Source organism: Schistocerca americana, chromosome 6 (genome assembly GCF_021461395.2).
Source record: "Schistocerca americana isolate TAMUIC-IGC-003095 chromosome 6, iqSchAmer2.1, whole genome shotgun sequence".
Classification (NCBI taxonomy): domain Eukaryota; kingdom Metazoa; phylum Arthropoda; class Insecta; order Orthoptera; family Acrididae; genus Schistocerca; species Schistocerca americana.
In genome coordinates, this window is record NC_060124.1 from 486,831,484 (window position 1) to 486,854,986 (window position 23,503).

At 42.0% G+C, this 23,503-nt stretch overlaps 1 protein-coding gene across 1 annotated transcript in view; it reads right to left on the reverse strand.

The window, feature by feature from the left end:
- Window positions 1-23,503, reverse strand: part of LOC124619650 (engulfment and cell motility protein 1) — a 73,195-nt gene that overhangs the window by 34,588 nt on the left and 15,104 nt on the right. Inside the window, exon 3 of the mRNA XM_047146180.1 lies at window positions 23,028-23,273. Within this exon, the coding sequence (XP_047002136.1) occupies window positions 23,028-23,273 (246 nt within the window). The remainder of the gene's footprint in view (window positions 1-23,027; window positions 23,274-23,503) is intronic.

Sequence of the window (23,503 nt, forward strand, 5' to 3'; positions counted from 1 at the left end):
AAGTACAAAGTTGGGGACTTCAGTATATACATGTAGAGGGAGAAAATTTAATAAAACATTTTTATTTATTTACTAAAACATGACTACAACTTACATTATATATTCGCATGCAGTAATGTTCACCTATTATATTTTTGATGTATGATGAATGCAATGTATGTTCAAATGGCAAAACATATTTTCACATGATATAAATACAGTTTAACAATTTTTCAGATTTTTTTTTCCTTTACTGGTACTGTGAACTCTTGCTTCTTGCCAAATTACACGATTCTAGATCAACGAGAAGCACCCTATAGATTTTGACGATTGACTTTCTGAGCATCAAAAAATGTGACATAAATGGCTGAAATTTTTGATTGCACTGTCTTAGAAGCTTACAATATTTACACAATCAAGGGACCACAGACCTTAATACGCGACATAAATTGCAACTTGATAAGTGTCCCTGTTCCTGAGAAAAATATTTCTTAACAGACAGACAGATGGATGGACAACAAAGTGACCATATACGGGTTCCGTACTGTAGGGGCAACCACAATGGAGTGGATCTCTTGAGAAGCCACACAAACATATTGCTCCTGAGGAAGGGCAGCAGCCTTTTCAGTAGCTGCAGGGGCAACAGTCAGGATTACTGATTGATCTGTCCTTCTAACACCAACCAAGATAGTGTTGCTGTGCTGGTACAGCAAATGGCTGAAGGCAAGGAGAAACTACAGCAGTAATTTTTCCCATGAATACACAGCTCTACTGTATGGTTGTGTGAAGATGCCATCCTGTTGGGTAAAATATGTCAGAGATAAAGTAGTCCCCTATTCAGATCTCCTTGTAAGGACTACGCAGGAGGATGTCGTCATAAGGAGAAACAAAACTGGCATTCTACAGATCGGTGATTGGAATGTCAGAGCCCTAAATCGGGCCATGTAAACAAGAAAATTTAAACATAGAAATGGATCAGTTTAAGTGGGAGTTAGTGAAGTTCGGTGGCAGGAGGAACAGGACTTCTGGTCAGGTGAATACAGAGTTATAAATACAAAGTCAAATAGGAGTAATGAAGGACTGGGTTTAATAATGAATAAGAAAACAGGAATGTGAGTAAGCTACTATGAATGCTATGAATGCTACTATGAATAGTGAATGCATTATCGTACCCAAGTTAGACACAAAGCCGACACCTACCACAGTAGAACAAGTTTACGTGCACCTAGTGCCACTGACAAAAAAGAGGTTGAAGAAACATATGAAGAGATGAAAGAAATTAATCAGATAGTTACAGGAGACAAAAGTTTAACTGTGATGGGTGACTGGAATTCGGTAGTAAGAAAAGGAAGAGAAGGAAAAATAGTATTTGAATACAGACTAGGGGGAAGGAATGACAAAGGAAGCCATCTGGTAGAATTATGCACACAGCATAATTTAATCATCGCTAACACTTGGTTTACAAGTCATAAAAGAAGGTTGTATATGTTGAAGAGGCCTGGATACATTGGAAGATTTCAGACTGATTATATAATAGTTAGACAGAGATTTAGGAACCAGATTTTAAATTGAAGACATTTCCAGGGGGAGATGTGGACTCTACCACAATTTAGTGGTTATAAACTGTAGATTAAAACTGAAGAAACATGAAAAAGGTAGGAAATTATGGAGATAGGACCTGCATAAGTTGAAAGAACCAGAAGTAGTTGAGAGTTTCAGAGTGAGCATTAGGCAATGGCTGACAAGAACAGGGGAAAGAAATACAGCAAAAGCTGAATGGGAACTGTTAAGAGATGAAATAGTGAAGGCAGCAGAGGACCAAATAGGTAAACAACCAAGGCCTACTAGAAATCCTTGGACAACACAAGAGATATTGAATTTAATTGTTGAAAGGAGAAAATTTAAAAATGAATCAGGTGAAAGGGAATATAGAGATTTAAAAAATGAGACTGATGGGAAGTGCAAAATTGCTAAGCATGAATGGCTAGAGGACATAGGGAAAGATACATTTTGCCCACAGGAAAATTAAAGAGCCCATTAGAGAAAAGAGAAGCAGCTGTATGAACACCAAGAGCTCAGATAGTAAACCAACCCAATGAAAAGAAGAGAAACCTGGAATGTGGAAGGAGTATATAGTGTGTCCACACAAGGGAGATGACCTTGAAAGTGATACTATAGGAAGGGAACTGGATGTGGATGAAGATGAAATGAGAGATATGATACTGTGAGAAGAATATGACAAAGTTCTGAAAGATCTAAGTTGAAACAATGCTCTGGGAGCAGAAGATATTCTGTCACAACTACGGATAGCCTTGGGAGAGCCAGCCTTGACAAAACTCTTCCATCTGGTGTGCAAGATGTATGAGACAGACAAAATACCCTCCAACTTCAAGAAAAACGTAGTAATTCCAATTCCAAAGAAAGCAGTTATTGAAAGGTGTGAAAATTAGTGAACTATCAGTTTAATAAGTCATTGTCACAGAATATTAACCTAAATTCTTTACAGAAGAATGGAAAAACTGGTAGAAGCCAATCTCAGGGAAGACCAGTTTGGATTTTGGAGAAATGTAGGAACACATGAGGCTATACTAACCCTAAGACTTATCCTAGATGATAGGTTAAGGAAAGGTAAACCTAAAAACAACCTACATTTTCAGTATTTGTAGTCTTAGAGGACAATGACTGGAATACTCTCTTTGAAAATCTGAAGGTAGCAGGGGTACAATACAGGGAGCAAAAGGCTATTTACAATTTGTACAGAAACAAGATGGCAGTTATAACAGTCAAGGGGCATGAAAGGGAAGTAGTGGTTGCAAAAGGAGTGAGACTGGGTTGTAGCATATTCCCAATGTTATTCAGCATGTACTTTGAGCAAGCAGTAAAAGAAACCAAAGCAAATTTGGAAGAAATAAAAACTTTGAGGTTTGCTGATGACACTGTAATTCTGTTAGAGACAGCAAAGGACTTTGAAGAGCAGCTGAATGGAATGGCCAGTGTCTTGAAAGCAGGATATAAGATGAACATCAACAAAAGCAAAACAAGGACAATGGAATGAAGTCAAATCAGATGATGCCAAGTGAATCAGATTAGGAAATGACACACTTAAAGTAGTAGATGAGTTTTGCTATTTGGGCAGCAAAATAATTGTGATGGCTAAAGTAGAGAAGATATAAAATGCAGACCGGCAACGGAAATAAAATCATTTCTGAAGAAGAGTAATTTGTTAACATCAAATATAGTTTTAAGTGTTAGGAAGTCTTTTCTGAAGATATCTGTCTGGAGTGTAGCCATGTATGGAACTGAAACATGGCTGATAAACAGTTTAGATAAAGAGAGAGAGTAGAAGCTTCCGAAATGTGGTGCTACAGAAGAATGTTGAAGATTAGATGGGTTGATCATGTAACTAACAAAGAAGTAATGAACAGAACTGAGGAGGTAATAAATTCGTGGCACAACTTGACACAAAGAAAAGATTGCTTGGTAGGACACATTCTGAGACATCAAGGGATCACCGATTTAGCATTGGCGGGAAGAATGGGCAGCAAAAATCATAGAGGGTGACCAAGAGATGAATACAGTATGTACGTTCAGAAAGATTTAGGTTGCAGTAGTTATTTGGAGATGAAAAGCCTCACACAGGATAGAGTAGCATGGAGAGCTGCATCAAAACAGTCTTTGGACTAAAGACCACAACAGCAACAAAAAGGGGCCAATTTTTACAGATCGAGCCATGGAACCCTAAAAATGATGGGCAAAAGAGATAAGAGAGTTCTGATCACATAAGGAGGATGTGAGTAGAGCTGAACTAAAGTGTTTCTGAACGAAGATAAAGTTCATATCCTCCTTTTTATTTAAAATCCTGCAAATATTAAGACAAGTATTAAACTGATGCATAAGTTTGTAGTGTTTTAATATTGGATGGTGGTATTTCAGTTGCTGTGGTTTTATTTTTTTTTTTTTTATTTTTTTTGTGGTTTTAGGGCGCACAACTTCAATGGTCATTAGCGCCCTGACTACTCTAAGAATGCACCGCGAGGCACAAGTTGACCACAACAACTAAAAGGGAAAACACGATAAAAGACAGACTGACAGGCATAGGATTAAAAAACAGCATCATCAAATGTCCTTAGCGAGGTGTGTCAAATTGATAAAACGAAGAACACGAGCAACTGCTCGTGGGTCATCCGCTAAAATGGCATCGAAGGTATTTGGCAGGTTAAGATCGAGGCGCAGTGTGTTAAGATCTGGACAGGACATTAAAATGTGTCTAACCGTCAGCAAGTGCCCACATGGGCAGAACGGCGCCGGCGCAGCCGTCAGCAGATGGCGATGGCTGAACCGGCAGTGTCCAATTCTTAACCGGGCCAAAACGACCTCCTCCCGCCGAGAAGGGCGTGAGGAGGACGTCCAAGCCACGGGAAGAGGTTTTAAGGCCCGAAGCTTGTTGTCGGTAAGTGCAGCCCAATCGGCATGCCACAGAGATAAGATGCGCCGACAAATCATCCTGCTAAAATCGGACGAAGGGACGCAACAAGAAGCTGTTCGAGGCTGGAGGACCGCAGCCTTGGCCGCGGCATCTGCAGCTTCGTTCCCAGGGATACCGACATGGCCCGGAACCCACATAAAGCTAACTGGAGAACCGACGTCCACCAGCTGCTGAAGAGAGCGTTGGATCCGGTGTACGAAAGGGTGAACCGGGTACGGATCACTGAGGCTCTGGATGGCGCTCAGGGAATCTGAGCAGATGACATAAGCAGAATGTCGGTGGCGGCAGATGTAAAGAACAGCCTGGTAGAGGGCAAAGAGCTCAGCTGTGAAGACCGAACAATGGCCATGGAGCCGGTATTTGAAACTTTGTGCCTCGACAATAAAGGAACACCCGACCCCGTCATTGGTCTTAGAGCCATCTGTATAAATGAAAGTCATGTCGATGAACTTCGAACGAAGTTCCAAAAAACGGGAGTGGTAGACCGAATCGGGGGTGACCTCTTTTGGGAGCGAGCTGAGGTCAAGGTGAACGCGGACCTGAGCCTGGAGCCAAGGTGGCGTGCGGCTCTCGCCCACTCGAAAGGTTGCAGGGAGGGAAAAAGTAAGGTGTTGAAGGAGGCGACGAAAGCGAACGCCAGGGGGTAGCAGGGCAGAGACATACAACCCGTATTGACGGTCAAGAGAGTCGTCAAAAAAGGAACGATAAGACGGATGGTCGGGCATTGACAGTAGCCGACAGGCATACCGACAAAGCAGTATATCGCGCCGGTAGGTGAGTGGCAATTCGCCAGCGTCAGCATGAAGACTCTCTACGGGACTGGTATAAAATGCTCCGATCGCAAGTCGTAAACCCCGATGTTGTATGGAGTTGAGGCGGCGTAAGATGGATGGCCGTGCAGAGGAGTATACGAAGCTCCCATAATCCAGCTTGGAGCGGACGATCGACCGATATAGACGAAGTAGGACGGTTCGATCCGCTCCCCACGACAGACCACTGAGAACACGGAGGACATTTAAAGAACGGGTACAACGGGCGGCCAAATATGACACATGTGGAGACCAGCTAAGTTTCCTGTCAAATGTAAGGCCTAAAAATTTGGTTGTCTCCACGATTGGGAGAGCAACGGGACCGAGTCTTAAGGACGGTGGGAGAAACTCTTTGTATCGCCAGAAGTTAATACAGACCGTCTTCTCGGCAGAAAAACGGAAGCCATTGGCGACACTCCAGGAGTAAAGACGGGCAAGAGAACGCTGAAGACAGCGCTCCAGGACACGTGTACACTGCGCGCTGCAATAGATGGTAAAATCGTCCACGAAAAGGGAGCCTGATACATCAGCTGGGAGGCAATCCATTATTGGATTGATCGCGATGGCGAAGAGAGCGACGCTCAAAACTGAGCCCTGTGGCACCCCATTCTCCTGGCGAAAGGTGTCGGACAGGACAGAACCCACACGTACCCTGAACTGTCGATCCATTAAAAAGGAACGAATAAAAAGAGGGAGGCGACCGCGAAGGCCCCATGTATGCATGGTGCGGAGGATGCCCGCCTTCCAACAGGTGTCGTAAGCCTTCTCCAAATCAAAGAACACAGCCGCGGTCGGGCGCTTCCGCAAGAAGTTATTCATAATGAAGGTCGACAAGGTAACCAGATGGTCAACAGCAGAGCGGCGCCTACGAAATCCACATTGTACATTGGTAAGTAGGCGTCGAGACTCGAGCAGCCAAACCAATCGAGAGTTAACCATTCGCTCCATCACTTTACAGACACAGCTGGTAAGCGAGATGGGTCGATAACTGGAAGGCAAGTGCTTGTCCTTCCCCGGCTTAGGAATCGGGACAACAATAGACTCGCGCCAGCATGCGGGAACATGTCCCTCAATCCAGATGCGATTGTATGTACGAAGAAGAAAACCTTTACCCGCAGGAGAAAGGTTCTTCAGCATCTGAATATGAATAGAATCTGGCCCTGGAGCAGAGGACCGTGATCGGCCAAGTGCGTTTTCGAGTTCCCGCATGGTGAATGGGGCATTATAACTTTCACAATTCGAGGAGCGGAAGTTAGGTGGCCTAGCCTCCTCTGCCTGTTTGCGGGGGAGGAAGGCAGGGTGGTAATGAGCGGAGCTCGAAACCTCTGCGAAAAAGCGGCCGAAGGCATTGGAGACAGCCTCAGGGGCCACAAGGACGTCATTCGCGACCTTCAAGCCAGAAACTGGTGAGTGGACCTTAGTGCCAGATAGCCGGCGCAGGCTACCCCAGACAACAGAAGAAGGAGTAAAACTGTTGAAGGTGCTTGTGAAAGCTGCCCAGCTGTCTTTCTTGCTTTCTTTGATAATACGACGACACTGAGCACGTAATCGTTTATAATTGATACAATTCGCCACTGTAGGGTGGCGTTTAAAAGTGCGTAAAGCACGTCGACGAGCACGTAAAGCGTCTCTACATGCTGCGGTCCACCAGGGGACCGGTACGCGACGTGGAGAAGAAGGAGGGTGAGGGATGGAATATTCAGCAGCAGCGAGAATGACTTCCGTGAGGTGTGCGACCTGACGATCGCAGCTTGTAAAGGTTTGATCCTGAAAGGTCGCCCTGGAAGAGAAGAGCCCCCAGTCTGCCTTGGAGATGGTCCAATTAGAGAAGCACGGAGAGGGGGTATGCTGCAGGAGATGGATAACACACGGGAAATGGTCGCTCGAATATGTATCAGAAAGTGCATACCACTCAAACCGGCGTGCAAGTTGGGGAGTACATATAGAGAGGTCTAAATGGGAATAGGTGTGAGATGTGTCCGAAAGAAAAGTAGGGGCGCCAGTATTGAGGCAGACAAGATCGAGCTGGTTGAAAAGGTCTGCTAACAAGGAGCCCCTCGGGCAGGATGCTGGAGAGCCCCAAAGGGGATGGTGGGCATTGAAGTCTCCAGTTAACAAAAATGGTGCAGGTAGCTGAGCAATAAGTTGCATCACGTCTGCCCTGGTAACGGCAGATGACGACGGAGTGTAAACGGTACAAAAGGAAAACGTAAAAGTGGGGAGAGTAATGCGGATGGCAACTGCCTGCAGGCCGGTGTGCAACGTGATGGGATCGTAGTAAATATCATCCCGGACCAGCAACATAACCCCTCCATGAGCTGGGATACCTACCACAGGGGGTAGGTCAAAACGCACAGAGGTGTAGTGTGCCAAGGCAATTTGATCGCATGGGCGTAGCTTCGTTTCCTGGAGGGCTACGACAAGCGGATGGTGCAAGCGGAGCAGCAACTTCAAGTCCTCTCGGTTGGAGCGAATGCTGCGAATATTCCAGTGAATAAGTGCCATCGTAAGAAAAGAAAGATGAGAGAAGTCGTCACCTCGAAGGCCGCTTAGGGCCTGGCTTCGAGCGAGCACTGCCGCCGCTATCAGTAGGCGGACAGTCATCGTCCATTGAGTCTATAGGGTCATCGGCCATCTCGGGAGGATGGCCGGGAGGGGGAGCTTCCTCCGCCAGTGAACGGCCAGATGTACGGCGACCAGCGGTGCGGCCAGGCGAAACGGATGACGGCCTGGGGCGGCAGCCGCTGGGTGGCGCAAGAGAAGAAATGCGCCGTGGCGGGGAAGGAGAACTGTGCTTCCTATGCGCCTTTTTGGAAGGACGTGTAGTGGAAGTACCGGTCGAAGGCTGAGAGGTCGAGGTACGGAGGAAGTCTGCACGGGATGGTTCCTTCTTGAAGGCCCGTGCATCTGACTTCGGTGTCTTCGTCTTAGCAGAAGCTGAAGAAGGTGCTCGTGGCTGTGGGGTGATGGGAGGAAGAGGAGACGTCGACGGCGCGATCTTAGCACTGGCCGAACGGACGACCGTCGTGCTGAAGGTCAGATCGCATGTCTGGGTTGCTACCTCCCGGGTAGTCCGAGGAGAGGCGAGGACAGCACTGTATTTCCCCGCTGGGAGCAGCGTGGGCTTCCTACTAGCCAATAGCTTGCGAGCAGCCGAGGTGGACACTTTCTCTTTGACCCGAATTTCCTGGATACAGCGTTCTTCCTTATAGACAGGACAGTCGCGGGAGGATGCGGCATGGTCACCCTGACAGTTCACACAACGAGGAGACGGAGGTGGACAGTCACCCTCATGGGCATCCCTGCCACAGGTGACACATTTAGGAGCATTGGAACAAGACTGTCGAGTGTGATTGAAACGCTGACACTGGTAGCAGCGCGTAGGTGTCGGGATATAGGGGCGAACAGAAATAACCTCGTAGCCCGCCTTGATGCGCGATGGCAGCTTAACACTATCGAAGGTCAAGAAAATTGTCCGGGTCGGTACAAGGTCATTGTTGACCTTTTTCATGACCCTATGGACAGCCGTCACGCCCTGCTCAGCGAGGAATGATTGAAGCTCCTCGTCAGTCAATCCGTCGAGGGAGCCAGTATAGACCACACCACGAGACGAATTCAAAGTTCGGTGGGCCTCCACCCGGACAGGGAACGTGTACAGGAGGGTGGCCCGAAGCAGTTTTTGTGCCTGAAAGGCATTCTCAGTTTCTAGTAATAAGGTGCCGTTACGCAACCTGGTACAGGATTTGACAGATCCGGCTATGGCATCTACGCCCTTCTGAATAACGAAAGGGTTGACAGAGGAAAAATCCTTTCCGTCCTCAGTTCGAGAAACTACGAGGAACTGTGGGGCAGGCGGTAGTACTTTTGTCACTGTTGGCTGGTCACGTTTCCGTTTTTGGGTCGAAGTCGAAAGAGATGGAGTAGAATCCATTGCGGAGGAATCCCCCATGATTGCCAGCGTCTCCGATGGCGCGCTCCTTCCTTGTGGGGACCCTCTCAGAGGGCACTCCCGCCTTAGGTGAATGTTTACACCTCAGGTCACACCTCCCGAGAAACAGACGGAGGGACCAATCGGCATGGTCAGAAGGTATCAGCTCAGGCAATCACCCCTCCCCGGGCCTGGCCTTTACCAGGGGGTACGCGCGTGCCTTACATGTCTACCCAGGGCGGGGACTTACGCGTTACCCCGTCACCGGCTACGCGTGCGAACGCGTGGGTCGGCCTTCAGGCACGCACAGGGAGGAAGGAAGAAGAGGAAAAAGAAGAGAGAGAGGGAGAAAGAGGACAGACTGTCTCAAACGCCGAGGCGGAGACCAGAGAAGGCAAGGAGAAGAAGGCAATGAGAAGGCAAGGGGAAGAAGGCAAGGAAAAGAAGGCAATGAGAAGGCAAGGAGAAAAAGGCAATGAGAAGGCAAGGAAAAAAAGGCAATGAGAAGGCAAGGAGAAGGCAAGGGAAAGAGTAAGGAAGACAGTGAGGTGGAGAAGAGCAAAGAAAGGAACCAACAAAAGGAAGGAAGAAACGAGAAGTGAAAAAACCAAAAGGACCACGATGATAGGTCGTGGAACCGTCCGTCTCCGGACGCAGGCGCTAACTACCCCCGTGAGGGGGATGGACTCCTTTTAGTCGCCTCTTACGACAGGCAGGAATACCGCGGGCCTATTCTAATCCCCGGACCCGCAGGGGGGGTGGTTTTATTTATCAACTGTTAATTTTTATTTGTAGTTTAGTATTGTTATTTGAGTTCATATAATGTCATTTGGAAATAGTGAGTGGAGCTGTGGATGCTACAGAATGGATTACAAAGAGTAAAAATCAGAACATATTCAATATACTCTTCTCTTTGAGTTCAATACAGGGCCGACTTCAGTGGAGACGGCTGGAAACATTAGTGCCACATATGGGAATAATGCCACTGGACAGACCATCGCAACAAAATGGTTTTCTCATCTTAAGGAGGATCATTTTGACATTAGTGACTCCACATTCTGGAAGACATTTGGAGTTTGATGAAGATTGTTAAAATGCATTAATACACAATGGTCCATGTCACTGTACTGAAGAACTGGCAAATGTGATGAACTGTGATTATTCCACTGATATGGGACATTTACATGCAATGGGAAAGATTCAAAAATTGGGTGTATGGGTACCACATGCTTTAAGCCAAAATCACAAAAATCTTCGAGCAGCCATATGTACATCTCTGCTTGCTCATCATCAATTGGCTCATGAACAACACTGACCATTCCTATCAGTGTCATTACTGGTGACGAGAAATTGTGTCTTTATGCTAATATAAGGAAAAGAAGGGAATGGTTGAGCCCAAACAAAGCAGCAACTGTCCATATAAATATCTGCACACATCCACAAAAGATAATGTTATTCATCTGGCGGAACAGTGGTGGTGTGATACACTATGAATTGCTTCCCTGAGGTGTAACATCACTGCTGACATTTATTGTGAACAACTGGAATGTCTTGGAGATGCAATCCAAGAACAAAGACCAGGAAGACTGCGTGAATTGACGCTACTCCACAATAAAGCCCGCTCACATTCTGCTGCATTGACAAAAAACACTATACAGGAGTTGGGTTAGGAAGTGATTCAGCACCCACCTTATTCATCTGATTTTCGCCCTCAGATTTTCACCTTTTATGTTCTCTATCCTATGACCTTCAAGGAACTTTCTTCCTGGATGAAAGTCCACTTTGAACATGGCTCAACGAGTTCTTTCCCACAAAACGATGTGATTTCTACAATCACGGAATCGAAAAGTTACCCCAGTGTTGGCAGACTATTGTAAACAGTGAAGGAGTATATATTACTGACGATTGAAGTCTCTGTTGTGTGTATCCATTACATTTATTAAACTAATGGAAAAACACTATGAACTTATGCTACAACCCAAAATTTGGTCATAATGGGGTAAATCTGAGCTGACAATATCATACAGTTTTTTCTTTAGTTCAGAAGTTAATAAGGAAATATTTGTAATGCTGCCCCCAATCTCTTACGCCTGTGTCCAGCTGATTTAAGGTCAGCGGCTGCAGCCTCATTCACACTTCTATTCTAAAGCTAATGTGTTTCTTTTCAAAGTGCACTGAATTATGGTTGATTACTCCGTACTAGACTTTGGACTCTTCATGTATCTGTAATTGAGACGTAATTATAGTGACATTCTGCCTACCGTTATAAGGTCTATGAGAGACGTTTCATAAGTGATACAACATCTTTTTTTCTCCACCAATTTTGGTTGGAAAATGTGGAATTTTTTGTGGGACGTCATGGAATATTCCTGCTCCAGCCTCTCTACTTTCATGAAGTTCAAATATGTGGCTGCGCTGTACGTAGCCTACAAAATGGTATCTGTAATGGAGGAGCGTTCCTAACAGAGAGCTGTCATTGAGTTTCTTTTGGTGGAAAGCCAGAGTACTGCAGATATTCATAGGTGTTTGCAGAATGTTACAGAGCCCTGACAGTGAACAAAAGCACAGCGAGTTGTTGGGCAAAGCATCCGTCGTCATCGCAGCAAGGTCGCGTAAACCTGTCTGATCTCCAGTGTGCCACCCAGAAGACAGCTGTGGCTCCTGCAATGTTGGAACGTGCAACACTTTCATTTGAGGTGATCAATGGCTCACACTCAAACATATTAATACATAACTGGACATTTCTGCTGGTAGTACTGACACACTTGTCCACAGTTGGGTACTCAAAGAAGTGTGCCCACTGGGTTCCTCACTCTACAGTGTGCATCTCCCAATTTCTGACTTCTATCTGTTTGGCCCAATGAAGAATGCACTCCATGGAAGGCAGAAGGTTATCGACACGGCAAGACGTTAGTTCTGACATCGACCAGTAGAGTGGTGCCACACAAGCATACAGGCCCTCCCAGTAAGGTGGCATAAGGCTGTCACATTGAATGGATGTAATGTTGAAAAAAAGGGTTTTGTAGCCAAAAGTGTGAGGAATAACATGGTGCAGTGGAATCCTGAACAAAAACCAACCTACTCTCAGGGGAAAAATGTGTTGCATTACTTAATGAACATCCCTCTTACTTTGACAAGCTGTGATACCATTTGACCATCAGACTAATTTCAGCCTCGCCCACATGATTTCTACCACTGCAGTTCAAGTGTTGTTAATTCTGAGTTTTTTCAGTGTAGTTATGGGAAATTAACAATGTCAGTATATCTTATTAACTGTGTGTCATGAGTGTATTGAACAAAAAGGGAACACATGGTTTTTATGGTCCAACTTTGGGAATGTAAAACTTGTGTCAAAGTAAGTTCCACTTCCATTGGATAGCACAGCTACGATGGATGCAAATTTCTGAAATTGTGGTAACAGCAGGTACATCAACATGAGATACCAAAACATTTGATCAGCTTGCTCCTCAGCAGCTACATTTCCTCCCAGCTACTCCAGTTTTAACAATGCACAAGAGGACTGAGATAGCATTACATTTCCGAACAAGTGATATTCAGTGCTGGCAGCGGTAGTGGGCTTTTTTGCTATCCAGCAACCCCTAGTTGTATTATCTCGTGTAAAAATTCGACCTGCTGATAGAATCCTCAGAGTTACCTCTTTCAGACATTTATACTTTGATCTATTATGTTAAGCAACTGTCCCAGAACCTGGTCCCACTTGCAAGTTGCTTATCTAGTGGCTTCCAGAAGACACAAAAATTTGATTTTCGATACTTCATGTAATTACTGGTCATATTTAAAATGCTGTGATAATTTACTCATTAAAAGGTATAATCTTATGTTAAAACTTTAACAAACAAGACAATGTTACAGCTAGAAACTGTGTGTTTGTCTTGAGGAAGCACAACTGACAGTGCACAAATACCCAACTTTATTCATCCTGTACTTGAGAATGAGAGCACTTAGCAACTTTCAACAAACTTTACACATAATTTCAAACATTTATGAAACTTTTTCACACTGGAACCCCCCCCCCCCCCCCCCCACACACACACACAAAAACCACTAAATGTGTTTAAAGGGAAACTTCAGCATCTGACATGACTTTTAATTTATTACTTCTTTACTACCCACTCTATTTGCAACATACTTTGCAGACAGTATCTATGTATATCACTTGATGTACCAACATCATAATATCATAAATATTGAGATATGTGAAAAACTTGCATTTGCTTAATATGGAATGATAACCATGAAGACTATATTCATTCAGTGTTTCATGAGCGCACTTAGTGACTTTCAACAAACTTTAAGCACAATTTCAAACCTTTTTAAAGATTTTCTACTTAGATGCTTGACATCAAATATATTAACACATCCGTAAAGTAATCAGATGTTTGAAGCTGTTTTATGCAAGAGAGTTTGATTCTTTAAAGAACTGGGCACTTACTGGTTTCCTACTAAAATGTTTGTGGTCACAGCATGGTTAGAATTTCTGCAACATTGTAAACCTAAACCAGACACAGGAAGCATCAATTCATGGTCTGTAAATCTTCAAGGATTTAGTAGGAAATGTAACCTTACAAGTACTTGTGCCTATCATTCACAGAAAGTTAAATTTTAGTTGTAAATATTTTTCATGTATTATTGTTTTCCTGACATGGTCTAAATCCTGGAGGACCTCATCACTATGGATCAATTGGAATGAAAGTAAATCTAATCTAATCTAATCTAAAAACGGACACTGTCATTCATCTTGCCTCTGAATACAGATGAATGCAAACAGGCCTTACACCAGTCTGATCTGTTGTTAGCAGAGGTGAAGCATGTCAGTTGTACTTTTTAAATTTCCCTAACCAACCACTAAATGTTTTCCACTGACTTTAAAGTACCTACAATAACTGCAGGAACGACTGACAAAGTGCAACAAAACTTTCCTTTCAATTTTAATCCAGAAACTATTACTTGTGTAACAGTGATTGCAGAAAAAAGCAGGTTAAAAACAAAAAAGGTAACATGTATGTCTCGCCCAGTGGCAGCCAACCAGCCCTGTTCTACTCCACCTCATGTTGTTCAGAGGTATAGGATGTAATGTTTACAATTAATGCATAATTAGCCTGACTATTTCAGTTTACATCCATCATTATGATACCAAAAGCTAAAAGTGTTTTCATATGGGACACTTAGTGGAAGTTCAACTTGCACCCAGCCATTGTGTTCCCACAATCCAGATCAACAACATTACATGAAGGGATCGTACAGTGGTTCCACAACAAATGCTGTTACACAAAGAAACCAGGAATGCCAATATAGTCTGCCTCTGTGATAAATCAATCTAATTACTTTAGTATTGGTGTTCCACCTTTGGACAGTATGCATTTCAAATTTTTGGACTTCCAGATGTCATAAAATTCTGTTGTTAGACCAAACAGAGCTCGCTAACAAGTATAAACAAGTGACAAGGACATTGCCATTTCTTGTGATCACCATCAGAAGAAAATATTTTTTTACTTGACGATACTTATTCAGCTTATGGTTTTCCTATTCAGCACCACACTGTTAATATCATTTAGCTTACAGTGCTATGTGAAGAAATTCACACTTTATGTTCCCAATTTGAGACATTATTTCAGACTGGTCTATGACAGCCATGAATTTCAGACCACATTTTTTGAAGCTCACCATATTCCGTTGGCACTTCTGGATGATGTGAAACTGAAATTAGACAGGCTGGAACAACAGTGAATTCTTTTGTCTATTTCCTTTAGACAATGGGCCTCTCCCTTAGTGGGTGTACATAAGCCTGGGACATTCCACTCATGTATGTCAACTTTTAACTTACTGTCTGTGACCAAATAGAAGTTGATGAACTTTTTTACAAATTAGCAAATGATCAGTTATTTATAATAATTGACCTGGCACAGGCTATTTACAGCTTGCATGAGCCAAAAAATTGAAGAAACTCTTGATATTAAGTACACCTGTCAACCCTTATCATCAAATTAATAGGTTGCCATCTAGGGTCACAAGTGAATCTGCTAGTTTCCAAAGGTTTTTATAACACCTGATAGCAGATATCCCCAACGTGTCATTTATCCTGATGACCTCATGATTACAAATCATATGAACAAGGAACATTTAGGAAATTTACATCGGGTTTTTGTGGCTCTGTCTGGTAGGGTCTGTGTAATTTTTCTAAATGTTAATTTTTTCAATCTTCTGTCACTTACCTAGAAGATGTCCATATTAAAGAGGGGACTATGTTGAGGCAATCAAAAATATGCCAGGTCTCAAATATGTGAGGACCTCCAGGTGTTTCTCTGTGAAATGCTCAGTGAAGCATGCTAGGGCTTACAGTAATAGATGACTGGCAACACTCACCAGTCCCCAGTTCATGACAGCCAGGATTGGCAAGCCCATACCAGCAAATAAATGCTGTACTTCCTGAATGAATGCTCACCATTTAGAATGACCCCATTCAAAGGGATCGCTGCAAGCAGCTAATAAACAGCATCTCCAGTTAGGAGGTCACAACAGTGTCTTGTTGTTGTTGTGGACTTCAGTCCTGAGACTGGTTTGATGCAGCTCTCCATGCTACTCTAACCCGTGCAAGTTTCTTCATCTCCCAGTACCTACTGCAGCCTACATCTTTCTGAATCTGCTTAGTGTATTCATCTCTTGGTCTCCCTCTACGATTTTTACCCTCCACGCTGCCCTCAAGTACTAAATTGGTGATCCCTTGATGCCTCAGAACATGTCCTACCAACCGATCCCTTCTTCTGGTCAAGTTGTGCCACAAACTCCTCTTCTCCCCAATTCTATTCAACACCTCCTCATTAGTTATGAGATCTACCCATTTAATCTTCAGCATTCTTCTATAGCACCACATTTCGAAAGCTTCTATTCTCTTCTTGTCTAAACTATTTATCGTCCATGCTTCACTTCCATACATGGCTACACTCCATACAAATACTTTCAGAAACGACTTCCTGACACTTAAATCAATACTCGATGTTAACAAATTTCTCTTCTGCAGAAACACTTTCCTTGCCATTGCCAGTCTACATTTTATATCCTCTCTACTTTGACCATCATCAGTTATTTTGCTCCCCAAATAGCAAAACTCCTTTACTACTTTAAGTGTCTCATTTTCTAATCTAATTCCCTCAGCATCACCCGATTTAATTCGACTACATTCCATTATCCTCATTTTGCTTTTGTTGATGTTCATCTTATACCCTCCTTTCAAGATACTGTCCATTCCGTACAACTGCTCTTCCAAGTCCTTTGCTGTCTCTGACAGAATTACAATGTCATCAGCAAACCTCAAAGTTTTTATTTCTTCTCCATGGATTTTAAAACCTACTCCGAACTTTTCTTTTGTTTCCTTTACTGCTTCCTCAATATACAGATTGAATAGCATCGGGGAGAGGCTACAACCCTGTCTCACTCCCTTCCCAACCACTGCTTCCCTTTCATGCCCCTCGACTCTTATAACTGCCATCTGGTTTCTGTACAAATTGTAAATAGCCTTTCACTCCCTGTATTTTACCCCTGCCACCTTCAGAATTTGAAAGAGAGTATTCCAGTCAACATAGTCAAAAGCTTTCTCTAAGTCTACAAATGCTAGAAACGTAGGTTTGACTTTCCTTAAACTTTCTTCTAAGGTAAGTCGAAGGGTCAGTATTGCCTCACGTGTTCCAACATTTCTACGGAATCCAAACTGATCTTCCCCGAGGTCCGCTTCTACCAGTTTTTCCATTCGTTTGTAAAGAATTCGCGTTATTATTTTGCAGCTGTGACTTAGTAAACTGATAGTTCGGTAATTTTCACATCTGTCAACACCTGCTTTCTTTGGGATTGGAATTACTACATTCTTCTTGAAGTCTGAGGGAATTTCGCCTGTCTCATACATCTTACTCACCAAATGGTAGTGTTTTGTTAGGCCTGGCTCTCCCAAGGCTGTCAGTAGTTCTAATGGAATGTTGTCTACTCCCGGGGCCTTGTTTCGACTTAGCTCTTTCAGTGCTCTGTCAAACTCTTCACGCAGTATCATATCTCCCATTTCATCTTCATCTACCTCCGCTTCCATTTCCATAATATTGTCCTCAAGAACATTGCCCCTGTATAGACCCTCTATATACTCCTTCCACCTTTCTGCTTTCCCTTCTTTGCTTAGAACTGGGTTTCCATCTGAGCTCTTGATATTCATGCAAGTGGTTCTCTTTTCTCCAAAAGTCCCTCTAATTTTCCTGTAGGCAGTATCTATCTTACCCCTCATGAGATAAGCCTCTACATCCTTACATTTGTCCTCTAGCCATCCCTGCTTAGGTATTTTGCACTTCCTGTCGATCTCATTTTTGAGACTTATCTATTCCTTTTTGCCTGCTTCACTTACTGCATTTTTGTATTTTCTCCTTTCATCAAGTAAATTCAGTATCTCTTCTGTTACCCAAGGATTTCTACCAGTCGTCGTCTTTTTAGCTACTTGATCCTCTGCTGCCTTCACTATTTCATTCCTCAAAGCTACCCATTCTTCTTCTACTGTATTTCTTTCCCCCATTCCTGTCAATTGTTCCCTTATGCTCTCCGTGAAACTCTGTACAACCTCTGGTTCTTTCAGTTTATCCAGGTCCCATCTCCTTAAATTCCCACCTTTTTGCAGTTTCTTCAGTTTTAATCTACAGTTCATAACCAATAGATTGTGGTCAGAGTCCACATCTGCCCCTAGAAATGTCTTACAATTTAAAATCTGGTTCCTAAATCTCTGTCTTACCATTATATAATCTATCTGAAACCTTTTAGAATCTCCAGGGTTCTTCCATGCATACAACCTTCTTTCATGATTCTTGAACCAAGTTTTAGCTATGATTAAGTTATGCTCTGTGCAAAATTCTACCAGGCGGCTTCCTCTTTCATTTCTTAGCCCCAATCCATATTCACCTACTACGTTTCCTTCTCTTCCTTTTCCTACTGTCGAATTCCAGTCACCCATGACTATTAAGTTCTCATCTCCCTTCACTACCTGAATAGTTTCTTTTATCTCATAATACATTTCCTCAATTTCTTCATCATCTGCAGAGCTAGATGGAATATAAAATGTACTACTGTAGTAAGCGTGGGCTTCGTATCTACCTTGGCCACAATAATGCGTTCACTATGCTGTTTGTAGTAGCTTACCCGCACTCCTATTTTTTTAGTCATTATTATACCTACTCCTGCATTAGCCCTATTTGATTTTGTATTTATAATCCTGTATTCGCCTGACCAAAAGCTTTGCTCCTCCTGCGACCGAACTTCGCTAATTCCCACTATATCTAACTTTAACCTATCCATTTCCCTTTTTAAATTTTCTAACCTACCTGCCCGATTAAGGGATCTGACATTCCACGTTCCGATCTGTAGAACGCCAGTTTTCTTTCTCCTGATAAAGACGTCCTCTTGAGTAGTCCTCGCCCGGAGATCCGAATGGGGGGCTATTTTACCTCCGGAATATTTTACCCAAGAGGACGCTATCATCATTTAATCATACAGTAAAGCTGCATGCCCTCGGGAAAAATTACAGCTGTAGTTTCCCCTTGCTTTCAGCCATTCGCAGTACCAAAATAGCAAGGCCGTTTTGGTTAGTGTTACAGGGCCAGATCAGTCAAACATCCAGACTGTTGCCCCTGCAATTACTGAAAAGGCTGCTGCCCCTCTTCAGGAACCACACGTTTGTCTGGCCTCTCAACAGATACCCCTCCGTTGTGGTTGCACCTACGGTATGGCTATCTGTATCGTTGAGGCACGCAAGCCTCCCCACCAACGTCAAGGTCCATGGTTCAGGGGGGGAGAACAGTGTCTTAGCCAGTCAATTTAAGGCCAAGTGGCTGCAGGCACTCTCACTTTTGTTCAAAAATAAATGCATTGCTTTCCAGCAGTCTTCCTACCACTACTAAATTCTAATTAGGCAGACTCTGATATCATTCGATCAAGTGACTGATTCCAGGCTCAACTCAAGTCGCTTCCACCAACACAATTCAAGTGGTATTAAATCAGATTGTTTCCATTGTAGTCTTAGATAATTCACAAGACTGGTAACTGTTATGATCTAAGTGTCACTTTTTTGTGTTTCAGTGTAGTCAACTAAGTGTTCGTAAATGACTTTTGCGATCTAAATTTGGAACTAAAAAATGGGCAGCAGATCATCTTTGTTTAATAATAACACTTTTCAATTCATCAAACTATCACATCCTTGAGGTAATCTTATGAAGAAGAACAATGTAAGGTGTAAAAACCGTCAGGGTATACATCAACAGAGAGAAGTAGCTGTTAAGATACTATTTCTGTACATTGTATTACCTACTGGATGATATCTGTTATTGTGCTGATATACTCCCTTTTCATAGAACATAAACGTAACGGAAAATATTTCTTGCTTGCTTAGGAATGCAAAACATTGAAGAAGCCAAAAAACATAGTTCTAGCTTATTACATCAGCATAAACAGCTGTTGATTAACAATTTGCAACAATCAGCAGAAATTTCAACTCTACCCAATTTTAACTCAGTCAATGTGAAATGTCAGCTATCTTTATTGCATCAAAATATTCGAGGGCTGAGAAATAAAATTAATGAATAAATTATCTGCACAGATGAATCTGAGTCCTCAAATCCAGCTGACATAATCAGCCTCTCTGAACATCATGCGACCTCTGATAAGAACTGTTAAGTGTAACAGGATTTAGGTTAGCATCTCACTTTCGTAGAGCAGAAATGGAGAAAGGTAGAGTTGCCACATTCATCAGGAACTGTCATAAATTTAAGAAAATAGGCATTCATAAATTTTGCCTAAAACAGCATGTGGATGCATGTGCAACAGAAGCAGAATTTCATAAAAAATCCTTCATAATATTAAATGTATATCAAGCACCTGCAGGTAACTTTAATCTGTTCATAAACCATCTTGAAGGTGTACTGGCCCATTTAACAACCAAAAACAAAGAAATAGTGGTTGCTGGTGACTTCAACATAGATTTCCTTAAAGACTCTTCCCAATAAGAACTTATTTGAGTTAGTAACACTATCATTCAACTTAATTCCCACTGTAAAGTTCCCAACGAGGGTAGTTAATTGCTCACAAACAGCCACTGATAATATCTTTATTGAAAAGTTCAATGAACAAAATTATATTACAAAACCAATAGTCAATGGCCTCTCAGACCATGACATGCAGTTCCTTCTGTTAAATATTAATACTGAACAGGATACAAAGTATGTTAAATCTGAACTCAAGAGGGTAATCAATAAGCCAAAAATTGATTATTTTAGGGCACTCCTCAGGGACGTTCACTGGAGTGATGTTTACAGTTCTCGTGGCATGAATGAAAAATATAACACTTTTGCTAATAAAGTGCTTACCTCATTTGAACACAGTTTTCCCCCAAAACTAACCAAGATTAGAGCAAAGTTTACAAAGAAGCCATGGATTACTCAAAGAATAGAGGTATATTGTAAAACAAAAAGAAAACTATATCTGTCAATCCAAAACAGTTCTGATGTTTATGCAATAGTACAATACAAGAAATACTGAAAAATATTAAAGACTGTAATACGGACATCAAAGCAAATATATTGCAGGAAAAGATAGTCATATCAGATAACAAAATAAAGACAATATGGGATGTAGTGAAGGAGGAGACCAGTAGATCCAGACATGAAGAGGGGCAAATAGCATTAAGAGTAAATGATACATTGGTGACAGATGTGTATAGTGTTGCAGAACTTTTTAACAAACATTTTATAACTGTTACTAAAAAGGTGGAGGTTGTCAGGTTCTGTATATACTGCCATGGGATACCTCAGACCAGACATTGCAAGTAATTTCCATAATGTGAATTGGACCCTCACTACCCCAGCAGAAGTAATGTCTATCATAAAATCTTTAAAATCAAAAACTTTCTAATGGCTATGGTGAAATATCAACAAAGTTAATTAAAAATGTGATTTTGAGTTAATTAACACATTAAGTTGGCTGTGTAACCAGTCTTTTGTCAGTGGAATATTTCCTGAATGGTTGAAATATGCTGAAGTTAAGCCACTGTTTAAGAAGGAAGATAAAGAAATAGCATCAAATTTCCGTCCAATTTCACTTTTGCCAGCATTCTCAAAAATTTTAGAAAAGGTAATGTACAATCGGCTTTATAACCATCTTATCACATATAACATACTGTCAATGTCGCAGTTCAAATTTCTAAAGGGTTCTGATATTGAGAAGGCTATCTACACGCACAGTGAAAATGTACTTAATTCATTAGACAAAAAATTGCAAGCATTTGACTGTGTAAATCACAATATCCTCTTAAGTAAATTCGAATATTATGGTGTAACAGGAAATGCTACAGAATGGTTCAAATCTTATATCTCTGGCAGGAAACAAAGGGTGTTATTAGGAAAGAGACAAGCATTAAGCCATCAGGCATTCACAAGTATTACTAATGTTGTGCCTTCTATGCAAATAAGCTTTATTTCAAAATAATTATCTCTTTGCTGTTGCAAGTTCTACTGGGATTTCAGCTGTCTTTAAGATAAGTGAACATCTCTGTTCTAAATGTTGAATAGTTGGAATGCTTTAGCTTGCTAAGATACAGTCAACAATAGAGATTGAACTTTAATTACATTTACAGGAACCAGGCCATTTATTTTGTTTTCCTATAAGGGTATAACAAAAAGATATGTCCAACTTTCAGGAAACATTCCTGACACATAGAAGGGGAAAATTTGTTATTTGGACATGGATCTGGAAATATTTTATTTACATGTCAGACCTCATTTTCTACTTTTTTCCATAATCACATTAACCATGCAAAACACACAGAAACAGAATGTACTGACATTACATGAAATGTTTTCTTACATGAAATGTTCAAAATATTCTCTTGGTTACAGACTGAAACACTTTCCTAATTGAAATGTTCAAAATGCCCTCCATTTGCAGTGATACATGCATCGACCTGCCATCACGCTGAATCACTAATGTATCCCTGAGAATCACATCACCAACAAAGCTTTTCTGTCAGCATTTGGGCTGGCATTGGTGACTTTTATGCCATCATGTTGTTCCACCCAGGCTTAACAGGGAAACTTTTCATGCTTTCTTAGAGATTAGTCTATCTGTTCTACTAGAATCAACTAGAATTTTATTTGTGCGGGCATTTGAAAGCCCTTGTGTATGAAACCCAGGAACAAGGTGTACAGCCTTTGTGCCTGCAGTGTGGACAGCTGTGAAACAATACACATTCCCCCAGGGATACATCAGCATATCAAAGATTCAATCTGATGGTGGGTTTATGCATGTGTCTCTGCTAACAGAGACAGAGGGTATTTTGAACATTTCATTTAGGAAGGTGTTTCATACAGTAACCAAGAGAGTATGTTGAACATGTCACGTAAGGAACCACTTCATGTAACGCTGGTACTTTCTGTTTTTGTGCATTTCCAATTATTAATCTGATTATGAAGAGAGGTAGAAAGTGAGCTCTAACATGGAAATAAAACATTTTCAGACCCAGGCCCATATCATACTTTCTTTCCCTATATGTGAGGAATGTTTCCTGGAAGATTGGACATACCTTCCGTTACAGCCTGTATATAACCATTATGACAACATATAAAGCAAGAAAGAGAAATATGCACTATACTGAACAGACCAACATAGTATCAGGCATATTGCACAATAAATATCATTTCATAAAAGAACTATAAAATTCTCTGAACATACTGAATTAGGAAACAAAATGGCAGCACAAACACAGAGTAACTGGAGAACAGAGAAGCATTAGTACCTTAACAAAATCTTCTGTTGTTGCACGCATCTCTTTCCATGTCTTGTTTAACAGCACAATACAAACACAGAAAAATTCTTCAAAGGGATGATCATGCGTGAAGAACATTGGATGAAAATTTTGCCCCTGTTCACTAGGTGGTTCTCCTATTCGTAGAACTTCACACAGCAACTTGCACAGTTCCACACTTGTACGACCAAATGGGCACTCGTGTTCATCTGCTCGACATGAGTTCTCTAAAACCACCTGGTGAGAGTAAAAAATTAACACAAAACATCTTAGATGCCTGATACAGAAACATTTAATTGCAAGTGAAATGCAGAGCAGTAACATGAAATTAAATGCAAAGTCAATGTCGAGCTATCAGAGTAACATGTCTTTAAAAAAATAACTTTGCACATAGCACTGCCACAATTTATAGTTCATTGTTTTCCCTATTATCTGTTTCTTACTTCCATAGATCATTTTGAAAAGTA